The 10891-nt window shown below is 37.7% G+C and overlaps 1 protein-coding gene across 1 annotated transcript in view; it reads left to right on the top strand.

Moving 5' to 3' along the window:
* Window positions 1-310: 310 nt before the first annotated feature.
* LOC134801132 (lysyl oxidase homolog 2A) overlaps window positions 311-10891 on the top strand; it is a 46385-nt gene continuing 35804 nt past the window's right edge. The window contains exons 1-2 of the mRNA XM_063773671.1: window positions 311-560; window positions 2940-3080. Coding sequence (XP_063629741.1) covers window positions 386-560; window positions 2940-3080 — 316 coding nt within the window. The 5' untranslated portion in view covers window positions 311-385. The remainder of the gene's footprint in view (window positions 561-2939; window positions 3081-10891) is intronic.

The following is a 10891-nucleotide window of genomic DNA, read 5'->3' as shown; positions in this document are numbered from 1 at the left end:
AACAACACTAAACTACCCGAAATTAATCTTTGTCTACTCTGAACATTTTTAACTAATTTCGGGTAGTTTAGCGTTGTTTTATTTATATCTCCGTTGACATTTGCTGGGACGTGAGTCTTTCCGTGACCACAGCAGCTGGTGTAACTCAGCTGAAACTTCGGAATTTAAGGTAAAAACAATGAAATTATATCGCGGTAGATCCGTTTGTGTAATTAAATACTTATGTGTACAAAACGCGAGAGTTTAAAGCGATTTTAACAAGTGTTCGCGTTTATTTAATTATACAGATAACCATCAGCTTCATACAATTTAGACACGGCAAATAAATGATCGTTAAAACCAAAGAACTCCCGAAGATACCAAAAAGTTTAGTGCAAGTGCTACCATGAAATCTGCAGTGCAATGTTTCATGATTGTAGCGGTACTAGTGGAAGTCACTAGTCGTGATTTGAACGAGACTGAGAGGGCCGCCCGCGCTGCGTTCGTTCAGAAACTTCTAAACAAGCAGAAACTGGCTGAAGGGCGAATAAGGCTTGCCGGAGGTCCAAATCAATTTGAAGGTACTGTTATTTACTGTTTTTATCGTCTTTAAAATTTTATTATATATTTCCTTTTTTATTGTGGGACGTACCACATTATTACAATTATTTTTTATCGTATTAAATACCTTTCATGGCCACCCGTCGCATCATTAAGTTTTATTAATTATGTTCTATACCTGTATCCGATCAACCAGGACACGAATTTTTTTTTAATTATTCATGAATAACAGATCTGCATATTGACAATATGCAGCTATTGTATCCTTTATCAAGCAATTAATTAGCAATTTTATTTTTCGTCGCGATTGCGTAGTAATTTCATTTTTTTTCAAGAAAAACGAAAATTTACGCCGCCGACTGGGTATATAGGTATGCGAATTTGATAGAAATTTACGGCTTCTGTGATCTACCCAGCGCTCTACCAACTAACTACTAAGCCTACTTACTGAGCTTACGAGCGATTTTTCATCATATCTTGTATTTATTTTATAAGCTTTCAACAAAATATACCTACTGATAATCATAGGTACCATTTGGAAGACTACCAGACCAAAAATATTTAATTAAATCCTAAAATGTATGCTAAAAACTTTTTTTAAGCCTAAAGGTTAGGTTAGGTCAGCTCAATTGGTTACTAGACTGTATCATTCACGAACTAGTCTGCCTATAAGGTCGTTACCTAATCCGTCGACCCTTTTATCCTACCTTTATACATTAGGGTGGAGCGTCGTTGTATGAAAAAAAATACAAATTTGATTATCAATGTGGAACCGGTACCAAAAGTTGCAGTTTGTCATGTAGATTATAGTTGATTATAGTGATTATATCAAGTTTCAAAATCAACACTACTATTAGCCCTCTTCTCAGCCGCTAAAGAAATTAATAAATGTAAATTTTCATTAATTCATAAAATATACTATTTCACTAATATGTGTACATTTTATTGAAATTATATAATACTTAATAAGCGTATAATAAGTTATTACCGTTGGGAACTCGGTACTCGAAGTTGTTGACTCGTACATATCTACCTAGGACAAGTAGTCCAATTAGGTAGGTCCAACTTTGAGAAAGAGGTCAACCGCCGAATCCAACTCGGTTGGGCAGCGTTCGGGAAACTACGTAATGTGTCTTTTCGTCCGACATACCTCAGTGCCTCAAGACGGAAGTCTTTAATCAATGTGTGTTACCAGTGATGACTTACGGCTCCGAAACGTGGTCTTTCACTATCGCCCCCAAAACTCAAAGTCGCTCAACGAGCTATGGAGAGGGCTATACTCGGAGTTTCTCTACGTGATCGAATCAGAAATGAGGAGATCCGTAGACGAACTAAGCTCACCGACATAGCCCACCGGATTAGCAAGCTGAAGTGGCAATGGGCAGGCCACATTGCACGCAGAGAAGATGGCCGATGGGGTCGAAAAGTGCTCGAGTGGAGACCACGGACTAGCAAGCGCAGCGTACGACGTCCACCCACAAGATGGACATACGACCTTGTTAAGGCCGCCGGAAGACGCTGGATGCGGGTCGCTTACAACCGGTACGAATGGAGGGTGTCGACCCTTCGGCCAGAAGTCGGCGCTCTCGATGGTGCACTGCATCGGTCGCGGCTCGCGGCACGCCCTGGCACGCGCACCACAAAAGAGGTTTATATTTTACGTGTATTAAAATGGGCACACATTTTCCAAAGTGTCTATCCATCTCTGACAAGTGTTCCGCAAAAGCACTAGAAAACACATATGTTACAGTTGTCACTTGTCACTCCGGCCGCTCACGTTGATTATATCTTAGTAATCCAATGTATGTCATAGCACTCATATCCAGAATGTTTTTCGCAGACAATATTACGGAAAACAATCACGATTACATGGAAAAGCTTTTGAATTGTAGGCAGATTATTACTAGGTTAAACAGTGGGGGTCCAGGTCACAAGGACTGTAGTAATATTTCCTAAAAGAATTTGGGTGCAATATTACTGAAAATGACTTACCATAATGACAACGGGCGTCCGACACTTCAGTTTTCTATAGAAAGCATCACGTGATCACCGATCACCTGTCATAGAAAAAGAAGTGACGGAAGCCCGTATCGTTCTAGCATGAGCCATCCTTTAACCTTCAAAAATAGTAGTAGAATGCTGATGGGATCTTTAAAATAAGCTACTCTGTGCTTAACGCTGCGTCTTACGTAAGCGAACAACTCGCGAACGCACCGCGGCGCGGCGCGGCGGGCCCAAGGCGTTCGCGTTCACAACTAGATCGCCCACGTAGAACACTAGGTATCTAAAGATTGATTCACCCCGCGCCGCATCGCTTCGCTTCGCATTCGCGTGTTGTTTGCCTACGTAGTACGCTACGTAAGTGTGTTGAAATAAAATGAAATGAAGTTTGTTCACAGGCAACGTATACGTCTACCACGGAGGCCGATGGGGCGCCGTATGTGACGACTCTTGGGACGATGCGGCCGCCCAAGTAGTCTGCAGTCGTTGGAATCGGAGCGGAGTCGCCACACACGCCGCTCAGTACGGGGAAGCGAAAAGTAAGCCATTTTGATCTACAGATCGACAAAAACACATACGGCCCGATTCGAACGTTAAGAAACATCAATTAATAGATCTAGAAACGATATGAATTAGATGTGTCAGTGTCAAAAGTGACGTTTTTGTTTGAAGAAACATTTGACACTGACATATCTAATCCATATCGTTTCTAGATCTATTATTTGACGTATCTCCGGCAGATAGACTGACAATTTATATCGACCACGGGGGCCGGTAGGGCGCCATATGTGATGAATCTTGCGACAACGCGGCTTTTTGACAATTCCACTCTGCTTTTTGCATGGCACAGTTTGGGTCCTCCCACTTCCTCCGGTCGAAAATAGGAGGTCGTACCTACTCGGATATTTGTATTTTATATATTTTGCAGCAATCTAAATTGCACGCCTGCACCTTATTGTAAGTCTTTAATTTGTAGCATTCTTTCGCGGTTATTTTTGGAAAATATATAAGAAAGATCAGGCGATAAAATTCCTATCGGTACCTCACCAGATTCAGGGTTCTATTTTATACGTTTGTGGGTTGGACATTGATTGGGCCTTAAAAGGGTCTTTATTAAATTTTTACGATGGCGTCTATAAAGGAACTCTCTCTCGTACTCTTATTTGTATTGAGCGTCTGCTCAATGTCTGCGTGCTGATACCGTCTGGTATATAACAGCGAAGGAAAGAAATATAAATTACTTAGGTACTTACACGATACCGTAAAATGGGGTGAGTAGGGTCAAAACTGAAATTCAAACCTCGATAACATTTTATTTTTACATATGAAAACTGAATGGTGTATATAATAAGTGTTCCGGACGTTTGTATTTTAGTTTTTATTTTATTTTGGGTAGTTCCATTTCATAACTTTGACGATAAAGAGGAAAACCCACCTCACCCCGTAGTGCCTCGTATTTGGGGTGAGAGGGGTTTTCATACAAATGTGATTTTGGGAGATTGTTGGATTGATTTTTTTTTATTATGCGTATTACTATAGCTCCATTTTAAATTGGTGTAGTATACGTGCGAAAGAGATGCGTATATCTGTCGTCTCCTGCGCACGAACACGGACTCTACGCGCGTGCAAGCGCGCAGTGGTATTTGAGATACGGAAGCCGAGTCACGTCGCGTAGCGTAGCCGAGGAGCCGATATTCATTATTATATTATTGTGTAGTGGAACTAGTGGATACAGTTGAAGAAGCGAACACTACATTTTGGCGACGGGCTAAATCGTTAAGTCATTATAATATATAACTTGGTGACATTTCAAAATTACTAAATACGAAGGAATAGATACATGTATACACACCTACCTGGTTTCAAATAAAAGTGTAGCAACATAATGTGTTTAAGGAACGTAAATCAATACATGTCTTTGTATTTACGTCGTTATTTTGAGATCAACAGTGTACGGACATCTAATTTGAACAGATTGCATGATACATCAGTCAAATCTTACAATAAAAAAACAATGCGTGATGTAGTTCTGTATTTTTTCTACATTGTTTGGAGTCCTTGGAGGAATGTGAGACTGTGTTTTGCAAGCAAAAAAAAGTTGTGCTCTCTGCGTAATTTGCGAAAAACTCCTAAAATTTCGGACTTTTTTCAGATTTTACGGTTTCATTATAAAACTATGGGTTTTTGGTCAAAATTTGCTGTGTAATATTGAAAGTATATTAAATTTGAAACAATATAAGCCCATAAACAGCGCTGTATGTCAAATAGTTCTTGATATATAGAGCTTAAAAAAAAAAGGGATTTTTTTTCCTTGAGTGAAATTTTTAGTTTTTCCTATATTTTAAGACAAATATCGGCAAACGCTCATGCTATGAGGTATATTGCAATAAACAAAGTTGTAGCAAATTTAATTACCTTTCATTTAAGTGCAAAAAAGCGTCAGTAAGTCATACAGTTCTCTATTTATCGTAAAAAAATGAAATTGCTATAATGGGGAAGGCACCTAATGTATTGTTTAAGGCATTGTCAAAATCCCTACAAAAGGCAGTACCACCGACGAGAACGCAATCTACGATTAGCTTTTACCGGTTTTCCCCGATAGCAGCAGAGCGATGTCGGAGATCAACCATTTTTAAAATGCACCCCCCTCTTAAGGACTTCATTCATTCAGTAAATAAATCAAGATACAATCTGTAGTTTGGCTTGTTTCTCGGCCCCACTTAGCCATAGATCCCACGATGCCGATTCTGATTTATGTTTTTGGATTTGGATTTGTAATTATGGTTTTGAACTTGTTTTGATACGACCTTGACAATAGTTCACGGTAATTGGCGTGGTGTTGGTGAAACACCCTGAAATTACTGGAAGTCATGTCATTAGTATCTAGCTCGCGCTCGCTTATTGGTGCTCTTGAGTGTACTCTGAGTCGTGGTAATACAAGATCACGATAATATCCTAAGATCCTAACCATAACATATTGATTCATCAGAATCAGCTACCATTACCCACTCTAGGTAAACGTTTGTGTTATAGGGCATGTATGTGACTCAGTCTTGTCATGTAACCAGTATATTAAAACTTCTTCAATGGTTTACCGTATTTACACAATAAATTACAAATTCATTTCCAATGGTTGTTAAGGCTAAATGAATGTGGAGCTACTGCTCAGAGAGTTGTCAATCCACGGGTTGTAACTAGCAATACTTCTTTCACTAGTAGTATTTACTGTATAAATGTATTAATAGTAAAAAATAAAAATAATTGGAAAGTAAATGGGTCAATTTGTCAATAGAAAAAAAGTATTTGTTTGGTTTTATGAAACCACGATACAAGTAAAACTTTTTTCGGATTGTAGATATAGGCATTTAACTGAAAATATTCGGAAATTTATCCGATTTAGGGTGTTAAGAACGGGTTTTTAATCTTAACTTAATAAATATTCTCTTTAATTATCTTATAAAAGCTCGCCCAACGCCAATCACGCCAATGTAATTCACGCCAGTTACTCAACATGATGCTGTAGTTCATAATATCGCTTATAGGCGAGTCAAGGGCTAAAGCAACCGGTATAAAGTAAGCTTTCCGATATGAAACAAATGTATGCAATCCGCCTGGCTTGGCAGATCATGTTAACACACACTTATCTATACTTACCTACGTCTTTCGTTCAGTTATTTTTCTATTAATGATATGGTTTGTCAATTTATACACCTATCTAGTAAAGACTAATAGGATATTGCTAGTTAAAACCCGTGGATTATAACACAAACGTATACCTAGAGTGGGTAATAGTAGCTGATTCTGATGTATCAATTTGTTATGGTTAGGATTTTATCGTGATCTTGTATCACCACGACTCAGAGTACACTCAAGAGCACCAATAAGCGAGCGCGAGCTAGATACTAATGACATGACTTCCAGTAATTTCAGGGTGTTTCACCAACACCACGCTAATTACCGTGAACTATCGTCAAGGTCGTATCAAAACAAGTTCAAAACCATAACAAATTGTTAAATCAGAATCGGCATCTTGGAATCTATGGCTACAACCAAAAGTGGGGCCGAGAAACAAGCCAAACTACAGATTGTATCTTGATTTCATTACTGAAGGAATGAAGTGCTTAAGAGGTGAGTGCATTTAAAAAATGGTTGATCTCTGGCATTGCTCTGCTTCTATCGGGAAAAACCGGTAATAGATAATCGTAGATTGCGTTCTCGACGATGGTACTGCCTTTTGAAGGGATTTTGACAATGCATAAAACAATACATTACTTGCCTTCCCCATTATAGCAATTTCATTTTTTTACGATAACTAGAGAACTGTAAGACTTACTGACTTTTACTAGCACTTAAATGAAAGGTAATTAAATTTGCTACAACTTTATTCCTTGCAATATATCTCATAGCATGAGCGGTTGTGCCAATATTTGTCTTAAAAAATAGGAAAAACTAAAAATTTCATTCCAAGGAAAAAAATATCCTTTTTTAAAGCCCCATATCTCAAGAACTATTTGACATACGTCACTGCTTATAGGCTTAAATTGTTCCAGATTTAATATACTTTCAACATTATATAGCAAGTTTTGACCAAAAACCCATAGTTTTATAATGAAACTGTAAAATCTGAAAAAAGTCCGAAATTTTAGCAGTTTTTCGCAAATTACGCAGAGAGCACAACTTTTTTTTGCTTGCAAAACATAGTCTGATATTCCTCCAAGGACTCCACATAATATACAAAAAATACAGAACTACATCACGCATTGTTTTTTTAAGAGATTTTTTTGTAAGATTTGACTGGTGTATGATTGCAACAGTTAAACATGAGTGTGCATGGCGTAGTAGGTACCTAGGTAGTGTTAACCGGAAAATCAAAACTTGCAACAACACTAGCATCGGTGTCAATCCCTAGCGGTTGACAGCGTGGAAAAAAAAAACAGAGATCGCTTGCGCATGTAATGGCGTGTAGCGTAACTAATAACTTGATCGGAATCCCGTAGAAATACGGTAAGTGCTTTCTATATCTTAATAGTAGTAATGCTCAAGTTTACAAGAGGTAAAAATAACGCATATATTATTAAAATAATCATACAACTCAAGCGTAGATGACAAAAGCCGTGCAGTATACTGTAAGTATAGGTTATAATATAAACACGAACGGGCCGCGACCTGTCGGTCGGCGAGCGCGCGGCGTAGCTTTGTAATTCAAGACAGCGACATGCGAAATTGAACCTTGTGCTTCTTAAAGGGACTTCTTATACTTTAACAAAATAAATATTGTTTTGTTTCCTGTTCTTTTTTTAGGTTACGTTAATGTAGTGATTTGAAATTACCTAACCTAACTAAGAAATTAAATGGACATAACGCCATAGCGGTAATAGTACTTATAACTTTGCTATTATTTTCACTTAATGCCACTACATAGGGTCGTATTTCACAAAATGTTTTGATTATGGCATTGTTTAAGTTTGTTTTCTTAAGGTACCTATTCGATAGAGATGTTGACCTAATAGACCAGTCGAAATATAATAGTCCGGTCACATAAATTTCTGGCGTTGACATTATAGTAAATATCTATTTCTTAGTCATTGTGTGATTTCAAATGAAGGAAGATACATACATTTCTATTTTACACTGTATGACTTTTAGAAAAAATTGATTATATTACTTAGGTTTTAATAGTCCAGTAATAGGAGAGTAAATAGTCCAGTAAGTGAAAATTTAAATGTATGCAAAATATGTCAAAATCAAAACCTATAGTACCAAGCAAGATGTTGTAAAGCGTGATGGCTGTTACGACTTAGATGTATAGGTATGCAGATGATGACTGTAATATACCTGGAAAAATGCATAGAAACTGGGAAGGAAGGATGCGGACTGAGTAGGATTGAACAGATGACGTCTGTTTAGTGCCTACTACAGTTCATAAATCAATATATATAAAATACATAATATGTAAAAAAAAAAAAATAAAAAAAAATGAAAAATTGGATGGAAGGATGCGGACTGAGAAGTATTAAACGGATGACGTCTGTTTAGTGCCTACTACAGTTCATAAATCAACATATATACAAAATATATATATATATATATATGCAGATGGAAATTTGGATGGAAGGACGTAGACTGAGGAGGATTAAATGGATGACGTCTGTTTAATGCCTGCTACAGTCAATATTTTTTGTCAACAGGAAGCCAACAATGACAACACCATCGCTGGCGCTTGAAAAGTTTGACTGCGAAGGTGATATCAATTCTGTATGTACACGATGGGAACGTTGGAAGAGGAGTTTGTATATTTACCTGGAAGCGGCAGGTGTTAAGACTGCTGCTAAAAAACGAGCAAGTTTGTTACACTGGGGGGGAACTGAACTACAGGAAATATTTTTTAACATACCAGGGGCAGACGTAAGATCAGAGGAGTCCGGTGAGCAGGATGTATTCCGGGTGGCCATTGAAAAATTGGACAATTACTTCGCACCTAAGCAGAATAAAAGATTTGAACGGCATACCTTTAGACAAATTAAACAAGAAAACAATGAAAAATTTGAGAAGTTCTTGGTGCGCCTTAGACAACAAGCGGTGAAGTGTCAATTTGATAACGTAGAAGATCATTTGATTGATCAAATCATAGAAAGATGTGCGTCAGAAGAACTGAGGAAAAAAATACTTAAGGGAGGAGATAACATGACGATTGAAAATATTATCTCAGAGGCTAATGCCCTGGAGGCTATTAACAGGCAATTAGAGGATTACAAAAATAAAGAAAAGAATGTGCCGATAGAGGTTAATAAAGTGGAAGAGAAGACAGACAGAAAAGGGAAAGAATGTTATAGATGCGGGAGCTGGGGACATTTGTCCAACAGCGAAAACTGTCCTGCTAGGGGAAAAAAATGCCTAAAATGTGGCAAAATTGGGCATTTTAAGTTGCAATGCAAAAGTCAGAACCTGAAAAGAAAACATGAGGACATAAAACATGATGAAACTCGACAGAAACAGTTTTCAAAGAAATTTAAAAAATCTCCTAAAGCTCATGAGGTAAGAAATATTATAGAGGAAGAGGAGGACTCTGAAACCGAAGAAGTCGAGTATTTATTTAACATAAACGGAGATGACATGGTGGTCTGTGATGTGGGAGGAGAAAAAATTAATATGATGATAGATTCAGGATCAAAAAATAATCTAATTACGGATAAGACATGGGAAAAAATGAAGGATATGGGAGTAAGGGTAGTTGACGAAATAAAAGAACCAAAGAAGAAGTTCTTCCCCTATGGATCTAAAACACCTTTGCGACTGCTGGGATCTTTCCGCTCCGACATTAAATTAGCCGGGAGAGAAGAAAACGCAATTTTCTATGTGGTAGATAAAGGTACACAAAATTTACTGGGGAAGACAACAGCAACTAAGTTGGGGGTTTTAAGAATTGGGTTAGAAATAAACCAAATTCAACTAAAGCCTTTCCCTAAACTTAAAAATATTATGATTCAAATACCCATCGACGATAAGATTAAACCAATCGTTCAGCCTTACCGTAGAATTCCAATACCTTTAGAAACCAAAGTCGAGGAAAAAATTACGGAATTACTGGAAAAAGATATTATAGAAGAAGTCCATGGCCCCCCAAGTTGGATATCCCCTATTGTGCCTATAATCAAAGAAAACGGTGACATTCGGCTTTGCGTTGACATGAGACGTGCAAATAAAGCGATTAAAAGGGAAAATCATCCATTACCGACTATGGACCAACTACTGCCAAAGTTTAGGAATGCTACAGTGTTTAGTAAATTAGATATTAAGGACGCATTCCACCAGCTAGAAATCCATCCAAACTCACGGGATATAACGACATTCATATCTGGAAAAGGCGTATATAGATACAAAAGATTAATGTTCGGCATTACATGCGCTCCTGAAATATTTCAAAAAACTCTTGAACGCATATTAATTGGATGTGAGGGAGTTGTCAACTTTATTGACGACATATTAGTTTTTGGCGAAGATCAAAAGGAACATGATGTCAGACTTCAGAATGTGCTGAAGGTTCTTAAAGAGCATGATATCGTTCTGAAAGAAGAAAAATGTATCTACAACGTTAATAAAATTCAATTTTTAGGACACGAACTAAGTAATAAAGGAATTCGACCACTAGATAAATACGTATCGGCTATTATGGACTTCAGAGCACCCCGAACAATCTCGGAATTGCAAAGTTTTTTAGGACTCGTCAACTATGTAGGGAAGTGGATACCAAATATGGCCACAATTACTGAACCCCTGAAGGAATTATTAAGGCACAAGACAGGCAGAAATGCGGACATCCAAGAGCTCTGGAAGGAAAATCAGGAAACAG

Source organism: Cydia splendana, chromosome 21, assembly GCF_910591565.1.
Source record: "Cydia splendana chromosome 21, ilCydSple1.2, whole genome shotgun sequence".
In the NCBI taxonomy this organism is placed as follows: Eukaryota; Metazoa; Arthropoda; class Insecta; order Lepidoptera; family Tortricidae; genus Cydia; species Cydia splendana.
This window is presented reverse-complemented; position numbering and strand designations above follow the sequence as displayed.